At 38.6% G+C, this 22,233-nt stretch overlaps 1 protein-coding gene across 2 annotated transcripts in view; it reads left to right on the top strand.

Annotated features, from left to right (window-relative positions):
• Positions 1-22,233, top strand: part of atg5 (ATG5 autophagy related 5 homolog (S. cerevisiae)) — a 63,383-nt gene that overhangs the window by 38,864 nt on the left and 2,286 nt on the right. For both annotated transcript variants that reach the window (XM_067449396.1, XM_067449397.1), the window contains exon 7: positions 3,339-3,456. In XM_067449396.1, the coding sequence (XP_067305497.1) occupies positions 3,339-3,456 (118 nt within the window). The remainder of the gene's footprint in view (positions 1-3,338; positions 3,457-22,233) is intronic.

The raw sequence follows: 22,233 nt of genomic DNA, 5'->3' as shown, positions 1-22,233 counted from the left end.
CATTACTCACTAGAAAAACACGTTTTATCAAATGTAAAGGCCCTTTCACACCAGAAGTGAAATAAACCTCAGGCTGAAGGAAATGTAAATTCACGCCTGTATGAGCTGTTCAAAGTAGTATCATTTAGACAACAGGACATTTCTTTTAACTCAAAACTGACCTGGGTGATACTGCTGCTGGCAGAACTTCAGTCTCGCATATCGATACAGGGCTCCAGACCAAACGGTTGTATTTCGCAACCTTTTTTCCTGCTGGTGTGGCCTAAATGGTGTTAGAGGTCGCACTGGTGCCCACCGGATAAGAGATGCCATTTCTGTTACATATGAGAAGCCTCAAACGGCAAACCAAATGAAGCGGAACGAAACCACGCTACTGGAGTTAATAACATCACGACTGCAAAATCTAGTGGAAGAGTTCGGCTCAGATTCTTTTTTATAAACTACTAGGGGTTTAACGATACACTGGTGTCACGATTCGATATATATCACAATACTCAACTCACAATATGATATTTATCACGATACTGAACTCACAATATGATATATATCCCGATATTGAACTCAAAATACGATAATTCACGATACTAAACTCCCAATATGATTATATATATATATATATATATATATATATATATATACAGTGAGTGCAGAATTATTAGGCAAGTTGTATTTTTGAGGATTCATTTTATTATTGAACAACAACCATGTTCTCAATGAACACAAAAAACTCATTAATATCAAAGCTGAATATTTTTGGAAGTTTTAGTTTTTAGTTTTAGCTATTTTAGGGGGATATCTGTGTGTGCAGGTGACTATTACTGTGCATAATTATTAGGCAACTTAACAAAAAACAAATGTATACCCATTTCAATTATTTATTTTTACCAGTGAAACCAATATAACATCTCAACATTCACAAATATACATTTCTGACATTCAAAAACAAATCAGTTACCAGTATAGCCACCTTTCTTTGCAAGGACACTCAAAAGCCTGCCATCCATGGATTCTGTCAGTGTTTTGATCTGTTCACCATCAACATTGCGTGCAGCAGCAACCACAGCCTCCCAGACACTGTTCAGAGAGGTGTACTGTTTTCCCTCCTTGTAAATCGCACATTTGATGATGGACCACAAGTTCTCAATGGGGTTCAGATCAGGTGAACAAGGAGGCCATATCATTAGATTTTCTTCTTTTATACCCTTTCTTGCCAGCCACGCTGTGGAGTACTTGGACGCGTGTGATGGAGCATTGTCCTGCATGAAAATCATGTTTTTCTTGAAGGATACAGACTTCTTCCTGTATCACTGCTTGAAGAAGGTGTCTTCCAGAAACTGGCAGTAGGACTGGGAGTTGAGCTTGACTCCATCCTCAACCCGAAAAGGCCCCACAAGCTCATCTTTGATGATACCAGCCCAAACCAGTACTCCACCTCCACCTTGCTGGCGTCTGAGTCGGACTGGAGCTCTCTGCCCTTTACCAATCCAGCCACGGGCCCATCCATCTGGCCCTTCAAGACTCACTCTCATTTCATCAGTCCATAAAACCTTAGAAAAATCAGTCTTGAGATATTTCTTGGCCCAGTCTTGACGTTTCAGCTTGTGTGTCTTGTTCAGTGGTGGTGGACTTTCTGCCTTTCTTACCTTGGCCATGTCTCTGAGTATTGCACACCTTGTGCTTTTGGGCACTCCAGTGATGTTGCAGCTCTGAAATATGGCCAAACTGGTGGCAAGTGGCATCTTGGCAGCTGCACACTTGACTTTTCTCAGTTCACGGGCAGTTATTTTGCGCCTTGGTTTTTCCACACGCTTCTTGCGACCCTGTTGACTATTTTGAATGAAACGCTTGATTGTTCGATGATCACGCTTCAGAAGCTTGGCTATTTTAAGACTGCTGCATCCCTCTGCAATTTATCTCACTATTTTTGACTTTTCTGAGCCTGTCAAGTCCTTCTTTTGACCCATTTTGCCAAAGGAAAGGACGTTGCCTAATAATTATGCACACCTGATATAGGGTGTTGATGTCATTAGACCACACCCCTTCTCATTACAGAGATGCACATCACCTAATATGCTTAATTGGTAGTAGGCTTTCCAGCCTATACAGCTTGGAGTAAGACAACATGCATAACGAGGATGATGTGGTCAAAATACTCATTTGCCTAATAATTCTGCACTCCCTGTATATGTGTGTATATATATATATATATATACTGAGCTCAAGATACGATCACGATACTGAACTCACGATATATATCTTGATATTTTAAGCCAACATAATGTTTTTTTTATTATTGTTATTATTTGTGTATTATTATTAATCGGACCCGCAAATATTCCCCCATTGCATGATTATACATTATATTAAAACATTATATATAGTTGTTTAATGAAATAATGTCACTGAAACTCCGTAAATATTCATCTTTTCCCCTCAGGCATTACTCAGCACCGCCTCTCCTGCTATTAATGCACTATACATACAATAATAAACCATCTAAAATGCTTTGAACAATCATACTGCTAAAACTAAATGTGTTCTAATGAAATAAATAAAAAATGCACTGAATTATAGTCTCTCACATTCATTTACTATGGATGCCCACTTAAGTCCACGAAGGACCAGGAGTTTTTTGTTTTCAAGCAGTTAAAGGGTTAGTTCCCCCAAAAATAAAATTGATGTCATTAACTCGTCTCCCTAATGTCGCTCCACACCCGTAAGACCTCCGTTCATCTTCACACACAGTTTAAGATATTTTATATTTAGTCAGAGAGAGTATGCAAGTGTATGCACACTATACTGTCCATGTCATGCTGATTCATAACCGTTTGAATCTTTATTTGAGGATTGAACACAAACGCGGAAGAGAAGCCAATGCTGAATAAAGTCGTAGTTTTTGTTATTTTTGGACCCAAATGTATTTTGGATGCTTCAAGAGACTCTAATTAACCCACTGATGTCTCATATGGACTACTGTGATGATGTTTTTATTCCCTTTCTGGACATGGACAGTATAGTGTGCATACACTTGCATACGCTCTCGGACTAAATATAAAATATCTTAAACTGTGTGTGAAGATGAACGGAGGTCTTACGGGTGTGGAGCGACATTAGGGAGACGAGTTAATGGCAGAAGTTTCATTTCTGGCTGAACTAACCCTTTAACATGAATTAAGTCTGATGTTTTTGTGTGTGTTCAGGTGATTTGCCCACATTTGTCCCCAATGACCATTTAGGGTTAAATGACTCAATTCTGATTCAGCCTTTTTGAGGAATTTTTATACTTTAATTGTTCCGTCATTAAAAGCCTAACAGCTTTCATATCTGTCCCATTTTAGACGACGAGTGACAGACCGTTCATCCAGAAGCTTTTCCGGCCGATGTCTGCCGAGGGTCAGATGCTCACACTGGGAGACCTGCTGAAGGAACTGCTTCCTGCGGTCATATGTGCGGAAGGTGAGCCGTGTGTGTGCACTTAACTGCAAAAAAAGAAACAAAAGAAGCTCTTCTTACTTAGTAATTTTGTCTTGTTTCCAGTCTTAATATCTAACAATTCTTAAATCAAGATGCATTTACTAGATCAGTAAAACGACATTCTTGGACCGACTTGTAAGGTCCAGGAGACATTGTGAACCTGCTGCATCTCAGGTAGGGGTATCCGAATTTAGAATCAGGCAGATAGGGATCTATTTCTCACCGTTATATTTGTATTATTTTTTTTTCTCTTTATTTTAATTGTCCTTGTTTTTATTTTAGTTCTTACACATGGTATCACTATTTTAGTTTGATTTCTGTGTAAAGCACTTTGAATTGTTATTGTGTATGAAATGTCCTATACAAATAAAACTGCCTTACCGAAGATATTTCTTCTTGGTTTGTTGAAAATAAAATCAAAATGTTTTTGCTTAAAACAGGCAGAATGATCTGCCAATGGGGTGAGAAAAATAATCTTATTTCTGTTCGGAGACAAGAAACAAGATTTCAAACAGAAATAAGATTATTTTTCTCACCCCATTGGCAGATAATTTTGCCCGTTTTAAGCAAAAACTCACTTCATTTAGATATTTTTCCCCAGAAAATAAGCAAAAATATCTTGTCATTTTTACTTATCCAGTAAATTTATTTTAATTTAAGAATTTTTTAGATATTTGGACTGGAAGAAAGAAAAACGTTTTTTACAGTGTAATCTCTCACAGGAGGGCGAAATCAAAAGATTAGCGGAGAACACATATCTTTCACATCTGTAGATTGACAAAGGAGATGAGAAAAGGGGAAAGAAGGGAAAAGATGAATCAGGCTTGCTTGAATGAAATCCACAGCCAAAACAGAGGCGGTCTGGGTTTCTCCTGACAGGAAGCAGATAAGCAGACAATAGCAGCGACAAACACAGCACATCTGTGCCGATTCAAGGGCCGCTTGCTTTGTATGAATGGCCGGGTGGTTTGGTCTGAAGGGAAAGTGGCACTTTGTTCTGTTATTGCTCTGCCTCTTCCACATATGAGGGTTTGCTTTGATAACAGAGAGAGAGAAGTGTTGAGATTACAGGGAAATACATCCGTACTTGCTCAACCTGGAAATGCCTTCTCTGTCACAATATTAGGGTTAGGAATCAATTCTGCAATCGGATACTTAGGGTCAGGTGTCACACTTTTTGATTTCACATATTGATTCCTGTGTGCACGTTAATGTGATTTTTAAACTGTTCAAGCTCAAGATGCCAAAGCGAACTGCGTTCTGTATTGCGGTAACATATAGTTATATACACTCACCTAAGGGATTATTAGGAGCACACACTAATCCTGTGTTTGACCCCCTTTGGCCTTCAGAACTGCCTTAATTCTCCGTGGCGTTGATCAACAAGCTGCTGAAAGCATTCTTTAGAAATGTTGGCCCATATTGATAGGAGAGCATCTTGCAGTTGATGGAGATTTGTGGGATGCACATCCAGGGCACGAAGCTCCCGTTCCACCACATCCCAAAGATGCTCTATTGGGTTGAGATCTGGTGACTGTGGCGGCCATTTTAGTTCAGTCAACTCATTGTCATGTTCAAGAAACCAATGTGAAATGATTGGAGCTTTGTGACATGGTGCATTATCCTGCTGGAAGTAGCCATCAGAGGATGGGGACATGGTGGTCATAAAGGGATGGACATGGTCAGAAACAATGCTCAGGTAGGCCGTGGCATTTAAACGATGCCCAATTGGCACTAAGGGGCCTAAAGTGTGCCAAGAAAACATCCCCCACACCATTACACCACCACCACCACCAGCCTGCACAGTGGGAACAAGGCATGATGGATCCATGTTCTCATTCTGGTTACGCCAAATTCTGACTCTACCATCTGAATGTCTCAACAGAAATCGAGACTCATCAGACCAGGCAACATTTCTCCAGTCTTCAACTGTCCAATTTTGGTGCAAATTGTCGCCTCTTTTTCCTATTTGTAGTGGAGATGAGTGGTCCCCGGTGGGGTCTTCTGCTGTTGTAGCCCATCCGCCTCAAGGTTGTGTGTGTTGTGGCTTCACCAATGCTTTGCTGCAGACCTTGGTTGTAACGAGTGGTTATTTCAGTCAAAGTTGCTCTTCTATCAGCTTGAATCAGTCGGCCCATTCTCCTCTGACCTCGAGCATCAACAAGGCATTTTCTCCCACAGGACTGCCACATACTGGATGCTCTTCCCTTTTCACACCATTCTTTGTAAACCCTAGAAATGGGTGTGTATAATCACTGTGTTATATCAGCTGCGTGACCTTTCCGACATGATTACATTGATTTGCAATTTAGGTTATAAAGTAAATAAAATATTATTATATTTACTTTTTTTTTGGATGGTTTGTCCGGATCAGACTCTATTCCTCTTGGATCATCAGAGTCTCTGAAGCTCTTCCTCATTGATTTGGACCTTCAGCCTTTGGTTCCCATTGAAGTCCGTTATGAGGAGAAAAATCCTGTAATGTTTTCCTCAAAAACTTAAAGGCCGACAGTAGGGTTGGGTACTGTTCACATTTTAACTGGTACCCAACGGTACCTTTTTTCGGTACTTAAGGGTGCGTTCACACTTGTCATGTTTGGTTGGATTAAAACGAACCCTGGTGCGATTGCTCAGTTAGTGCGGTTCATTTGAACATCTGTGAACGCTGCCATCCGAACCCTGGTGCGAACCAAACAAGCTAAAAGACGGGTCTCGGTCCGCTTCCAGACCAACTCTGGTGCGGTTCGATTGATATATGAACGCAACACGGACCAAAGACATGTAAACGGACCAAAAACATGACGTGATGTCACAAGATGCGACGCTAGTCACCTAATTGGAGGACGCAGAAAGATCCGTGTATCCAAAATGAGTCGAGGGCAAACGTGGTAAAGTGCCTCATCAATGTTTGGTCCGAGCATGATTTGAAAATGCTAGAAAAATCGCACAAAAAGAATACCTAGTTCTTCTCATTAAGGACCTGTGTTGCCCATACAGACGACAGAACCGCCGTCTCTTTTGCAGCACGTCTTCGTTTCTGCAACGGAGGAAATCCTGGAGCCGTTTTGACTGTTTTGAGCATTTTAAGAGCTCTTCATGAGTTCTCAGCGGGTAAATAATGCCATATGTAGACGCATAAAACGATGGCGTTTAATACAGCACACAGCGTTGTTTTCGGTAAGCGAGGTCCTATGTCATATAAGCCGACCAATCAGGTTGTGAGCGTCTCCCTGAGCCTTTGCTTCGGTAACTTTAGGTTCGCTGTTAAAAATGCCAGTGTGAACGCTAAGCGGACCAGGACTATGTTTTGTTTAAATTTTTGGTCCGGACCAAACGAACCGAACTACAAGTGTGAACCCTAAGAGATCCATCAATAACTGTTCAGAAACTGTAATTCATTTATAGAAGTGTTATTGACATTATGCCAGAGATGCCTTGGTCTGCCATCGTCTGTGATGTTTGTTCACTGTAATATTCACCAGTACAATAGTAGGCTATAGCTACTAAATTAATTGAATTCATAAAAACAACCATATTATTATTTTTTCTTTTTAACTCAATTTCTATGAAAATATTTCCCACAAATTATGTGTTGTGTGTTTTGTGGTAATCAAATGAATACTTTCTTTTATAAGACTTATCTTTTTTTTCATCAAACAAAGTGCTGCACAACTGAGCTTTATACTGTTCAAATTAAACCATGGAAGAAAAATTGTGATATATTACTTAAAAAAGAACGTTTTGATAGTTTATAATAATTACATTAGTGTTAGTGTTATTATTACACTAAGACATCTCTAAACTCTACTGTACAACAGTGACATATTTCTCAGTAATTTTAATGGGTTGCCATGAAGACTTGAGATTCTGTGTTTAGGATTGGTAGTTATTCTCAAATGAAACAGTAAAATGCTGATGAAGTGACTCTCAGAGCGGCTCTGGAGATGAAGTTCAGGCGTTTATGTGCTCTTATGATATGGAAACACGTGATTGTCACGCGTGTGTGTGTGTGTGTGTTTGAGTGAGTGAGGTAAATAAACTGCGGGTCAGCACCATTCATTCACAGAGACACGCAGGATTCATAAATACTCTTTTTGCTGTTTAATATTTACAGACACTCATCTATATCACCAGATGTGTTCTCATGTACCGAAATTTGGTACCGATTGATGTAATGTGAATTGGTTCTCGGTAGTACAGACGTAATTTGGTCGGTGCCCTTAAAAGTATCGAGTTCGATATCCAACCCTAGCTGACAGTGAAAAGACAACTTTATTTTGTAGCAAAAGACAGTGGCAAAGCAGATAATTTGAATCAAACCGCAAAAGATTAATGTATATTTATTTATTACATTTGATTTAAATTTCTATATTAAACCTAGCTGGAAATCATGGTTCATTTCTATTTATTTGTAGTATTGCTAATTTGTTTATTAGCTCATATTTTGTTATGGACAAAATTCCTTGTCTTTAGCTTTTTCCCTGCCAAACACAGATTTGTTCGGGTTTCCTCTGTCTCAAACGCTGACTGTCTTAATGAGTGAGTCATTGAGTCTATTCGTTCAAACGCTGACCGTCTTAATGAGTGAGTCATTGAATCTATTTGTTCAAATGCTGACCGTCTTAATGAGTGAGTCATTGAATCTATTTGTTCAAATGCTGACCGTCTTAATGAGTGAGTCATTGAGTCGATTTGTTCAAACGCTGACCGTCTTAATGAGTGAGTCATTGAGTCGATTTGTTCAAACGCTGACCGTCTTAATGAGTGAGTTATTGAGTTGATTCATCCAATAGCTGACCGTCTTAATGAGTAAGTCATTGAATCAATTCGTTCAAACGCTGACCGTCTTAATTAGTGAGTCATTGAGACTATTTGTTCAAATGCTGACCGTCTTAATGAGTGAGTCATTGAATCTATTTGTTCAAATGCTGACCGTCTTAATGAGTGAGTCATTGAATCAATTCGTTCAAAAGCTGACCGTTTTAATGAGTGAGTCATTGAATCAATTTGTTCAAACGCTGACCGCCTTAATTAGTGAGTCATTGAGACTATTTGTTCAAATGCTGACCGTCTTAATGACTGAGTTATTGAGTCTATTCGTTCAAACGCTGACCATCTTAATGAGTGAGTCATTGAATCAATTCATTTAAACGCTGACCATTGTAATGAGTGAGTTATAGAGTCGATTCATCCAAACGCTGACTTTCTTAGTGAGCGAGTCAATTAGTTGATTTGTTCAAATGCTGACTGTCTTAATGAGAGTCATTTAGTCGATTCATCCAAACGCTGACCGTCTTAATGAGTGAGTTATTGAGTCGATTCATCCAAACGCTGACTGTCTTAATGAGCGAGTCAATGAGTTGATTTGTTCAAATGCTGACCGTCTTAATGAGTGAGTCAACGAGTTGATTTGTTCAAATGCTGACCGCTTTAATGAGTTAGTCAATGAGTTGATTTGTTCAAATGCTGACCGTCTTAATGAGTGAGTCATTGAGTCGATTTGTTCAAATGCTGACCGTCTTAATGAGTGAGTCATTGAGTCGATTCGTTCAAACGCTGACCATCTTAATGAGTGAGTCATTGAGTTGATTCGTTCAAACGCTGACCGTCTTAATGAGTGAGTCATTGAGTCGATTCATCCAAACGCTGACCGTCTTAATGAGTGAGTCATTGAGTCGATTCATCCAAACGCTCTCTGTCTTAATGAGCGAGTCAATGAGTTGATTTGTTCAAATGCTGACCGTCTTAATGAGTGAGTCATTGAGTCGATTTGTTCAAATGCTGACCGTCTTAATGAGTGAGCCATTAAGTCAATTCTTTCAAACGCTGACCGTCTAACTGAGTGAGTCATTGAGTTTGTTCAAACGGCTGATTCACTGCGGCTGATTCACTGATCGCTGTAAAAGAGTGGGAACCCTCTGGTTTTATCAGCTTTGGTGTTTTAATGCCACGTCTGACGTACAGTCCTGTTATGTTTGCAGTGAAATGGGGATTCCCACAAATAGAAGCAAAAAGGATTTTTCAGCCAAAGCTTTAGCCGCACGTCTCCGACGCCCAGTGGAATCTGCTGAGAGAGCTTTACCATTTTGGGGGGTAAAAATGTAGACATGCTCAAAAGCTGCGGCCTCTCCTACGCCTTTCACAATAAGATTAAGATTTTATACACCGAAACGGCATACACAGTACTTTAAAATTTCCCTCTGTTCTGCTTTAGAAGTTGGTCAGAATAGTGAGAGTTTTTTTTTTAGTGAATAAGAGGGTGTGTGGTGGTATTACTTCAAATAAACGAGCTGCAGAGAAAACCCCTGCCCATCAGGCCTTCATGTCAGCCCACGGCTTTATGAGGAAACCTCCAGCTGGCCCGCCCACCTCAGAGCCCGCTTAGTGACTCAGAAATCATCTAACTCTCTTAATAAGACTTATTATTGAACATTTGAGCTGTGTTTGATGTGTGTGAGAGACAGGGTTGTGTACTTCACACGATGTGTTCATGGATTAGCATCTACAGTTCTGGTTAGCAAGCATTAGTCTGATAGCTAGAGCTTATATCATAGCTCTGGGTTTGAATTATTTAGGTGTTAGTTCATTTACTGTCATCATTTACTCTCCCCTTCAGTCATCTTCCCAACACGAATGAACAGTGAGACAGTCCATTTGTCCAAAACTCACTCTTCAAAAAGAGACCGAGCGCTTTATATGAGGAACAGATTTCATTTATTCGCTTGTAAACGAGTCAATTCTGGTGTCCAAAGCATATTCATAATATTAAATATATTTTTAGATACACTACATTAAATGACTCGACTTCCCCCTCTTAATTAATCATGCCTTGTATAAAATATTTAAAAAATAAGTAATCTGGTTGCCTTAATTCATTGAAATTAAAAATTTGAGTTAATACAATGAACATTTTTGAGGATCGACAACCTTTATTAAAAAAGTATTAAAAGATTTTGTAAGAATATTGGGTAATTTGTAATGACGAAGCCAAATTGTGCTATTTTCATGATTTATCACATTTTTTTATGTGGTCAGATACAATAATATTTTGTGTTTCTACTTATTAAACAAATTTCCTTCATTGTATCAACTCAAATTTTTAATTTCAATAAACTCGATTTTAAGGCAACCGGTTACTTACTTTTTTCAAGTTAAACCAACAGTATTGTTATTTATACAGTATGTGAGTATTAATTACAAATAATTAATCTTTACAGAGCTATTGAGCTCAAAAGCTCCAAAATGTCGTTCCAGGTTAAAAACTCAATACAAAAACATGACACAAATGCACAAGAAAGTGTTTACAATCTGCTTTTGCATAACTGATACTGATAATACTGAGATTATTTACACTTTATGACTATTGTCTCTTAGCTGAGGTTTCTCTAATATCATTCCTGGAGAACAGACATCACTGACCATTTTGGACCATAATGCATTTTGGTGTGTCATGTGACATAATATTGTACCGAAAAGAAGACCCTGAAGGACCAAAGGTATCTTTTAAAGTGCTGATATTTTGATCTTTTTGGTCACTTTAACAATATCACGTGTCCTTCTGATAACACTAATAAAAATGTATAATGTATTAATATTAATAAGCGATCTGTTTGATCTAAAAGATTACCTTAAATTGCTGATGGTTCAGTCTGTGCCTGATTATGAAGGACACGTTTTTCTTTTCCTGGAAAGCACAAACCCTCCATCATCCGTTATGCAGATCTATAACAATATTTGTGAACTTTATTATTTTATTATGAGGGATGTGTGAGACTAGCTAATTAAAAGAGTGTTGCTAAAATACTAGTCATTTACAATTAGTTTGTGCTCATTAATGTATATTTACTTCTTTCAAGTAATAAAGTATTCTCGTAAGTTTATAATATGCCATTGAAAACACATACGGGTGAGGGGTTCGAATGCCGTTATATATATATGCCGGAATATATATTGAATATTCACTGGATGGTCATAAACATTTACACCGCTAGATGGGGGAAAATATCACACAGTGGAGCTTTAAATTACCATCATGTTAATGTTACAGCTTGACAGTAATGTATTATTTTGTAAAGTGTGTATATGAGGATGGTTTTATGGTAATCCAATGACCCTTATGTGTGTTAGATCACACACTTCTGTTTGTTGAGTTCAGGATAAATGAGTCTTATTTACTTTATTGTAAAACATGTTTAGAAATGTTCCAGATTTTTCCCGATTTGGTTCTGAATTTTGCCTTGATCAGCCAATGAAATCACACACTGATTATATTAATTGTGATTAAATGTAGTTTTCCGAGCACTGATTGTTTGTTGAGCTCCAGTTATAGATATCAGGATATTTGAATATGCCAACAATGATATAAATGTGATTAATTTCAGAATGCATTACCGTTACTCAAGAGTGACACTGTCATGATTCACCAAAGTGTCTAAAAAATGTCTAAAAGCTGATATGTGACAAGGTGTGCAGAAAACAAGCTAAAACACACAGGAACAAAAGGCCAGAGGTTTTTTATAAGCTGCTGAGCCAAAAAACGAACGTTTAAGGACAAAAAAGTGGATATAGGCACTTGAGTCAGAGCACGACTTGTTATATTACACTGAGAGCTACGCCCACTGGAGGGTAAAGTAATCAGTGACAGAAAATATAATATATAAAACTGACATTTAGATATTTGAGAACATGTTTACTGCACACGTAGACATACTGAGTGTCAGGATCCCAAAAGTGACCCATTCTTCCCACTGAAGCTTCACGTCTTATTGCCTTTCTGCACTTTTGTCTCCTTAAACGCTCGTTTTTTGGGATCGACAGCTTATAAAAACTTAGTTATGTGTTTTTTTTAGCTTGTTTGCTGCACACCTTGTCACATATCAGCTTTTAGACATTGTTCTGTTTCTTGTTATAAGTAAGAAAAGACAAGGCGACCGCTTCACGCAATTCAAAGTCAATGGAGAGCGCTGGATTGTTTTCCCCCCCGGTGTGGGCGTGGCCTAAATACGCTCTGTCTCTATACACAACTAATATGTATAGAAATAAATATTTGTTGGTATTTTACTGTATGTTAAAGGGTAAGTTCGCCCAAAAATGCAGATGAATCATTATTAATTCATCTCACTGTCGTCTCAAACCCTCTCTTGTATATTTATATCATTTAATATAGTTCATCAATATCACACGAGTGCTGTTTTTCTCCAGATATCAGCATGATCACAAATGTAATATAGATTTATTTTTTTTTACAACAGTTCAATGAACCAAAGTTCATATTAAGTGACCTAATTCTCATTCGCCTGATTTCTCCAGTGAAGATTCAAACTATGAACACTTTTATAATGAGAACATGCACAACACTCGTTTTATTTTGTTGTATAGTATGTCCTAAAATGTGATTTTTATTGCCGGTTTTCTTTTCTTTTTTCAAATTTGAAATCCTTATCCGTCATTGATCAACACACATCACACATTAATACGGGTTTGGAACAACATGAGGGTGAGCAAACGATGACCTAAATGAAAGTTTCCGGCTGAACGAACCTGTGTTGATATGAAATGATTCTGCACTGCGGCGAATTAATTTGACAGATATTCCACATCTCAATGAACGTTCAGGAAGTATTGTGTGTGTCAACTACTCAAGTAGTGAAGGCAATAATGACAAATCACTCCTTAAATCAGTCAGCAAGACAGAGAATTGTGTGATTTAAATGTTTACAGTAATGAATGCATTTTGATGTAATGTCAGGCTGCTTATGAAATAATTAGAAATAAACAGTTCATTCACTTTAAAGGGTCAGGTCACCCTAAAGTGTAAATTCTATCATTAATTCCTCATGTCGTGTCAAACCCGTCAGACCTCGTTCATCTTCAGACACAGATGAAGATATTTCTGACACCTCCATAGACGGCAATGAACACTTTCAAGGCCCAGAAAGGAAGTGAAGACATGATTAAAATAGTCCATGTGACTCCAGCGGTTCAGCTTTAATGTGATGAAGCGATGAGAAGACTTTAGTGCGCAGAAAACAAACACAAAGAACCACTTTATTCAACAATATCTTCTCTGTAAACTTTCATTTATTTAGTTGTCCGGGTATATGTAAAACAGAATTTAAAGCCCTATTCGCACGGGACTAGTATTATCTGCGGACCTCTGGTGATTTGTAATAATGGGAGAGGATGTCTGTGATCTTAATCCCGTGCGAATCGGCCATGTCTGTAATTTGTAAAGTATAATTCCCATGCTAATGACGACCATATTTCTCCGAACACCGAGGTCCTGTGATAATATTAGTCGCGTGCGAATCGCCATCTCTGGGATTTGGCCAGGATTAGGCGGATCGGATATCATTTTTGCGAGGGTTTTGTTTCCTGTGCGCATTTCTATCTTTATCTTTCACGAAGAATGGAGTCTGCGTTCATAATGCGCACCGGTATGAATTCCCACACGGATTATACTTTCACTTTAGAATGAGGAGCGATTTGGGAGCACATTGCTTGAAGGGTGTGTTTAATATTAATATCAATACTATTCTTAATGAAAAACAGAAGAACAGAACAGAACAGTGATACGCCGTCTTAAACGGGCGCTTCATTCAGCTCTTCCGCCGTATATCGTCAGCTTCTCACTCGTGATAAATCAAATCTGACTCCTGCTGTCTGAGCTCAGGTCAGTTTTTAACTCTAGCGTCTGTTCTCTAACTAACGATCTAACTTATCGATACATACGACTGTTTATGATTTCATACAGGTCTATATATAAAGAAAAAAACATTTACAAGTCTTGACATCATATCCGGGAGATAAGTCAGTAAATCCGAGTAAAATCCCAGGCTTTGCTGATCCTGTGCGAATGTGCCGCCAGAACTCAGATGTGGGAGTCCTTTCTAAATCTCAGAGGTCTCCAGATAACACTAAACCCCGGAGAATAGGGCTTTTGTGCGCAATACACACACACACACACACACACACACACACACACACACACACACACACACACGCACACACAAATAACGATTTCTTCTCATCTGTGTCAGTCTTCAACACAGTTGATGTAGTAAATACAGCGCAGAGCTTCCGGGTTCTACACCAGAACGCCGGCTCACCATTGGCCGATGCTGATCATGTGACGCTGATGCAGGAGCTGACCAATAATGAGCCGGCGTTCTGGTGTAGAACCCGGAAGCTCTGCGCTGTATTTACTACATCAACAGTGTTGAAGACTGACACAGATGAGAAGAAATCGTTATTTGTGTGTGTTTATTAGTGTGTGAAATCGTTATTTGTGTGTGTTTATTAGTGTGTGAAATCGTTATTTGTGTGTGTTTATTTGTGTTTGAAATCGTTATTAGTGTGTGAAATCGTTATTTGTGTGTTTATTTGTGTTTAATATCGTTATTTGTGTGTGAAATCGTTATTAGTGTGTGAAATCGTTATTTGTGTGTTTATTTGTGTTTAATATCGTTATTTGTGTGTGAAATCGTTATTAGTGTGTGTTTATTAGTATGTGAAATCATTATTTGTGTGTGTTTAGTGCGCACTAAAGTATTCTCATCTCTTTATGACATTAAGGCTGACTCACATGGACTATTTTAACGATGTCTTTACTTCCTTTCTGGGCCTTGAACGTGCTCATCACATTGCTATCTATTTGTCAGAAACATCTTGGATAACGTAAAGTTGTAAGGCAACTTTGCTGCACAGAGTTTTTGAGTTTACTCAACTTTTACACAAAGTAGTTCCCTCAACTCAATTAACTGAGTAAGGTCACATGTCTCCCAATTCAAGATCTTTTGTTCAGTTTTGTATGTTTTTAAAAATTTTGTGTTGAATTTTTTTGTATTTTTTTGTGTCACCTTCATGGTGATCAGTGTTTTTTCTTTAGTTGGGCAGTTTGGCGACTCTTTAATGTTAGTGTTTCTCTGTCTGCTGGATAAGAAGGATTGTGTAGTGGTTTAATTCACTGATTTTATGACTGAGTTTAATATGAGCAATATACTATTAACTCTGTTTTATTGTGATTCTAGAAAAGCTCCAGCACTGTTTTAATCAGAAAAGCTGAGGAAGTTTTAAAACTGATTGTACATTTAGCACTTTGACCTCCGGTGAGAATCAGCCCATGGTGACCTGCTTTATGCTGCAATGCATGCTGGGAGCCATGGGTGAGTTTTGCATGATGCACCCAGAATGCATTGTTAACTTGTGGCAACTGTGCTTGTTAAATTACAAATCGAATTTACAATTAATACTAAGTTGGTTCAACAATTGTTGAACAAACTTATTTTCACTGGTTAAGCCAACTTCTTTTGCATTTAATAGTCCAGTTAACAAAAACACAATCATTAGCCTAATATTTGTGAGCTGGATTTTTACAGTGCAGAAATCTCTTCATCTGTGTCTGAAGATGAACGGAGGTCTGATGGGTTTGAGACGACATGATGACTGAATTAACCTTTCTGGGTGAACTAACCCTGAACCACCGGCCCAAGCGGACCAGTCAATAAATGCTCATCGCTGAGCCCTGAACGCATACGGACAGAAATGGTTCATTAATGATCACGTCACACTGAAGATGCTAGGGCTTGTGGGCGTTCGTCATAACGGCTAAACGAAAGCTAGTTATGTTCATTTACTTTATGAGTTTGTGTTCGAATTCCCCTCGCATCATTCTGAGAGTGAGAGTGGGAACGCACCTTACACACGCACGCACACACACACACACACACACCCACACACACACAGAAGCTCCTTCATCTCATCACACTCCTCCTGTGTTGTTTAGTTCTCCTTGAGTTTGTTTTTGTCCAGTTTGACCGTTATCAGTAGAAAACATGACGTTCTGAGCTGCGTTCAGGTTTCGCCTGAATCAATCTCTCGTGTATGTTTCATTTCTAATGAATGAATTAAATGATTTTATTTCGAGCAATATATAAGGACACATAACAAAGGCAATAAAGAAGCATTTTGATAAGTCAGTACAACTATTTAAATTCATCATACTTTAACATCACAATTCCAACGGTTGCTGGAAAAGGAGTGAGTAGAAGACAACTTATTTAAACCCACCCTGGGAACAATTAAACTGGACAAACAACAAAAAAAAACTACTTCCTTAATTATTGACATTATCCAACATTCAATTACATTTTAATATATATTCTAGGGCCGGGACTCGATTAAAAAAATTAATCTAATTAATTAGAGGCTTTGTAATTAATTAATTGAAATTAATCGCATTTTAATTGCATTTAAATATTTGACCTGAGAACAGTGAGAAGTAATTTGTCACATGTATTTTTAGTATCCCATTGAATAATGACTGAACACATACGCTTAATCAACAAAATATAGTTTATTTATTTCAGTCCAGCAGTGCAATGTTTGCCATTGAGTGTAGCAAAAGCGTGTGTGTGATATTTGTGGCTCGATGTGCTGCGGTGATACACACATTCCCTGTTGGATATCTTGCACACAACCGTGCTCTCGTCGACGCTTCCATCCTATCGTTTTTTAATACAAAATGTCCCCTCCACGGGGCCGAGCAGAGCGGTCTCATCCGCTTCTTCGCTCATGTTACGTGTGAATAAGTGTGGTTAAAATTATTTCTTTTTTGCCTAATTAATCTTAACTAACACGTTAAAGTCCCGTAATTAATTAATCGTAATTAACGCATTAAAGTTCCGGCCCTAATATATTCATATGAGAAAAAAATCCCCCCCCAAAAAACAAAACATTCCTTAGATACACACCATATGTTACCACCAGTAGCAATTGTCATAATACCGACAATGATAATCAGCATACCTAGACGATAACATCGACTGTGAATACAAAACAGATCTAAACTGTTATAATAATACCAACAATGGTAGGGGTGTAACGGTACACAACACTGACGGTTTGGTACGTTCCTCGGTTTTGAAGTCAGGGTTTGGTACAGCAGTTTTACAAAAATGCTTTTTATTTATTTATTTCAACAGTGGTTTACTGAAAAAATTGTCTATAAACTATAAAGGGATCCCATACTTACACATTACTATAATAGTAAAGGTTAAAAACAGAGGCAAACTATTAGCCCAAATTCAGGTATTTATTCTTAAAACACTCAGATGCTTCACATAAGGCAGATTTGGCTTTAAACCACAACTAGTAATGAGCAGATGGTTAGCGAGTAGATCGTTCTCTGGGATGCGTTTTCATGAAAATTGAATGTAAAGAGTTTTATCTCTAAACACAGATTAGCTTATAACGCTAGTCTATGGGGCTCAGGGTAAGTGAAATTAAACCGCTAGTTAATACCACTAACAAGACTCAAAATAGCCTCACACTAACACGGCAGCATAATGAGGGTCCCTACATGCAAACCCAAGCACTGAGAACTTTATAAGAGTACAAACAGTTTAATAAGAAGATACTTTATAAAGACAGTGCATTACGCGTTTACAGACGGCAGCCATCTTGGAAAACAGTCTCAACGAGTCGAGCCACGAGCGCTGTGCTAAGAGATGAACTGTGACTGAATCTCATATAATCCGTTGTTTCCGGAAGAAAGCACTGAACGCAACAGAACATAAATAAATAAAAATAAAGATTAGATTTCACAAACTTAATTCCTATCGACCAGCTCACTATATATATATATAATTTTTTGTCATATTTTTTTATTATTATGTTTTAGTTAATGATAATAACCTTGATATACAGTGATTCATATTCTCAGTACAAAAACACAAATGTATAAATAGGTAATATTGGAAAGAAAAATAATCAGTGCAATAACAAAGAATGAGACACATGAACAGTCCTATAGTGGCCGGTTGGGGTTTGCCATTAGACATATGTGGTATTATGATAGGTATGCTGAAATCATATTAAACAGGCAAAGCATTTTCTCCAAACCATTAAAAGGGACCTGTTTCGTGCAGAAATAGAAACCGCTTGTATGTGTGCCCTTACTGACAGCTCGGCCTAATGAAAGCACAAATGATGCATGAATCTGGCCGGAGATAATTGAGCTGACAGAGGGAAAGCTGAGGCCGTGCCTTTTTGACCAGTCGGTTAATAAACAAAAGAAGGCATTATGAGGAGAAGTTCCTTCCTGCGCCCACCATATCTGTCCTAACCTCTGCAGCCCTGAGCTACAGCTCATCAGAGTCCTGATCGATGAGCCGGCAGCACACGCCATCAATTACTGCTGTGAGCGTGTGTGTGTGTGTGTGTGTCCTTGTTTGGCAATACTTGTGGGGGCACAAATGTCCTCACTTATATAGTAAAATATGAAAACAAATTCACTAGTTTGACATTTGACTGGTCCTCACTAGTTAAAGAGCCTTATAAATCAGCCAAAACAAGTTTTTATTTAATGTCCTCACTTAATATAGTGAAACAACAAGTTGTGTGTGCCCTTGTTTATATTACATTGTGGGGACCAAATGTTCCACATAAGGATAGTAAAACCTGAGATCAGCAGCTACGGTCCCTTTTCAAAAGGCTTATAAATTATACAGGAGGAGTTTTTTTTGAGAAAGTAAAAATGCAGAATGTTTCCTGTGATGGGTAGGTTTAGGGGCTGTGTGTGTGTGTGTGTGTGTGTGTGTGTGTGTGTGTGTGTGTGTGTGTGTGTGTGTGTGTGTGTGTGTGTGTGTGTGTGTGTGTGTGTGTGTGTGTGTGTGTGTGTGTGTGTGTGTGTGTGTGTGTGTGTGTGTGTGTGTGTGTGTGTGTGTGTGTGTGTGTGTGTGTGTGTGTGTGTGTGTGTGTGTGTGTGTGATGGGTAGGTTTAGGGGCAGTGTGTGTGATGGGTAGGTTTAGGGGCAGTGTGTGTGATGGGTAGGTTTAGGGGCAGTGTGTGTGATGGGTAGGTTTAGGGACAGGGACAGTGTGTGTGTGGAAAGACCAGCTGGTTTGTATGCCATGAAGCCGCAACTTTTAGCAACGGCGAGGCTTTTTGTTGCCGACGATTCAGCCGATCGTCAGCCCAGCTTGTTGAAAGCGCTCATATCTTGACTTTGGGAGTGCTGGTTGTTTACACACACTCTGGACTAGAGATGGGTCCCGAAACCCGGTATTAAATCAGCCCCGGTGCTAAATTATGAAAGGTATCGATAAGCTCTGATGCTATCAGGTCTGCTGTCGGTACTGGAGCAATGAAGATAATGCACTTACTATTCATTACTGCTACATAGACGTTATATTGCAAATTATATATTGCCGGCCGTTTCCTTAAGCAATAATATTAAAACCATGTTAGATTTTTGCTATTCACACACCGAGAGAGAGCGCACATCATGACAGTCCCTGTTAATGAGTGACGACGGCCAACAAAAGCTTAGTCTGGTGACACTTCAGGCCTGTGTGTGATCTAATTTTATTTTAAAATTTTTGGTTGCCAGGAATTATAAATAGATGATGATAATTTTTTTTGGCTAGGGCTAGACCGTTTAATACACACAACAAACAGCCTGCGTTAAAATGACCGCTTGGAGAGTATTCACTTAAACACGGCGTTAATAGTTATAAAAATGATGTATTTGTATGATGTACGTAGTTCGGTCTTAAAGGGGCATCGTCTAATAAACCATGACTTGTTAATTATGTTGTTAATTTTTATTTTTATTATTATTATTAAAAAAAAAACTTGATTATAATACCGTGAAAGTTTCGGATCGATAAGCAGTATCGGTAACATGGGCGTCGGAAGCAAATAAAAAGTGGGTGGGTCCTCTCTCAGAATGCATTTTTACTGGAGTAAAGTTAGATGCCATTTACATTAAATACAAATATACTGGCGTTTACGAAACGATTGATCGGGCCAAACACAATTACTGAGTTATTAACCGTGGCTGTAGTGTAGGGTAAGACCCATGGCATCAAGTTTTGACGCTAATCGATCAGAGGTTTGAATCCGGCTTTTGTCGAACTCGCTCTGTTCCCTTTTCCCATCACATATCAGATTGGAAAGGCATTTATTTTCAATAAAAATTGAGAAAATATTTGAAATGTGGAAATAAAGGTTCTAACTTGTTTAATAATAAGTTGGGGTGTAACGATTCGTTTTAACTTTGATTCATATCACGATTTGAGGTTGTTGATTCGATTCAGGGACGATATTGGTTCATTTAGAACGATACGATCCGAAACGATTCAGTGACTTGAAATCGATTCGGTGACTTTTAATCAGTGTGACTGCAATAAATACGTGCAGTGAAGTTTCCTCGATTCCTGTTGTTTCTTTTAAGGGAATCAGATATCAATTAATTATGGATATAAACAAACAAGTAAACAATTAATGGCACAATGTTCACATTTTATTTGAATAAAGTGCAACCAACAGTTTAGGCTGAATTAACAGGAAGTTAACCTCTTCTGCTGTCATTCTCAATAAAAGTACAGTAAGTGACCCCAGCACACTACTACTGCTACTTCTGCTTGTTTATCAACATTAAAATATTACAATATTAATATCACAAATAAAGTGCGACTAACATCTCTTGAGGTTGACTGAGCAGCGGCTGAACCTGCTGCTACTACAAACAGCGAGAGACTTCTTTAGAACATCTCCATCTTTACTAAAGCTAAAGTGTTTTCTCACACTGGACCGCAATGCTGGCCTGATCATTTCCCGCTCGTTGGCTTCTCCTCTGTCATCCGCCATCTTAGGTTTAGTTTTCTCTGCGCGGCTGCTGGCGCGTGCGGCTGACGTCACATATAGGCAGACTGAGTAACGTTTAACGCCTTTATCATTAAAAGTGCTGAGAGAAAACATCCAGATAAAGTCTGACGTGCTTAAATCAAATGTGTTATTTCCTATTATCGATACAATCGATCGATCGATTACCTTTTAAAATGATATTAGATCGATATATGTCGTCCGGAAGGCCAACTGGCCGAGCACAGATCGATGTATTTGGATCATAGGAATATTAATCAATACATCGATGTTGAATTTTACTCTCCGAATAATAAGTGTTTCTTGGTTAGGGTTGAACAGACATGTGCTGAATTAGAGACGATAAAAGTGAGTGGGTCTTGTCCCACACACGCACATGCACACACACGCACACACAATGGTTTCGTCGCCCATTATCGGTAAGAGTAGTACTACCGTTAAAACCTTAAAGGAGCTGTGTGTAAGAAATGTATTTCAGTGAATCATAAAATGGCGCTGATATGTCTCTAGACATTAATAAATCATGTTCATCTCTAACTCTTCTATCACTGCCAGCAGTAGTCCGGCAGGATATTGTCATTATAAAGTTGTTGCAGCCCTCAGCTGATGCTGATGATGTCATGTTGTGTTTTGGCCTGAAGCTCCGCCCTCCACCGATCGACCAATCAGGAGTCAGTAGTGTTTGGGGTTGCCAGATCTGCTCTAGTTCCCACAGCTGTAGATCTACAAACGTTCTGCTGATCCTGCAGCCAATCTGGCAACCTCGGGGGAGGGGGAGGGGGATTACAACGCTCTACAGGCATTAGAAAGGGATTGCAGTATCTGTCAGTAACATCAGTGTGTAGGGCTGAATGCATGGATGGATATGAAATGTGATGTTGGAGCATAAATGCAGAAAACAAACAAAACAAAACATCAACAAAGTCCAAAATCAAAAGATCCTCAAATCCCACTTGGCTCAACTGGAGATCTCTTTTTAAAGGAGCGTCTACAGCACTGGTCACAGGTGTATCCAATAGACTGGAAATTGGAAAAGCGCGATATAAATAAAGTTTATTGATTGATTGATTGATTGATAATGGATCCTCTTT

The sequence above is a fragment of the Pseudorasbora parva genome, chromosome 7, assembly GCF_024679245.1.
Source record: "Pseudorasbora parva isolate DD20220531a chromosome 7, ASM2467924v1, whole genome shotgun sequence".
NCBI classification, from domain to species: Eukaryota; Metazoa; Chordata; class Actinopteri; order Cypriniformes; family Gobionidae; genus Pseudorasbora; species Pseudorasbora parva.
The sequence above is the reverse complement of the archived record's forward strand: the minus strand, read 5'-3'. Positions and strand labels throughout refer to the sequence as shown.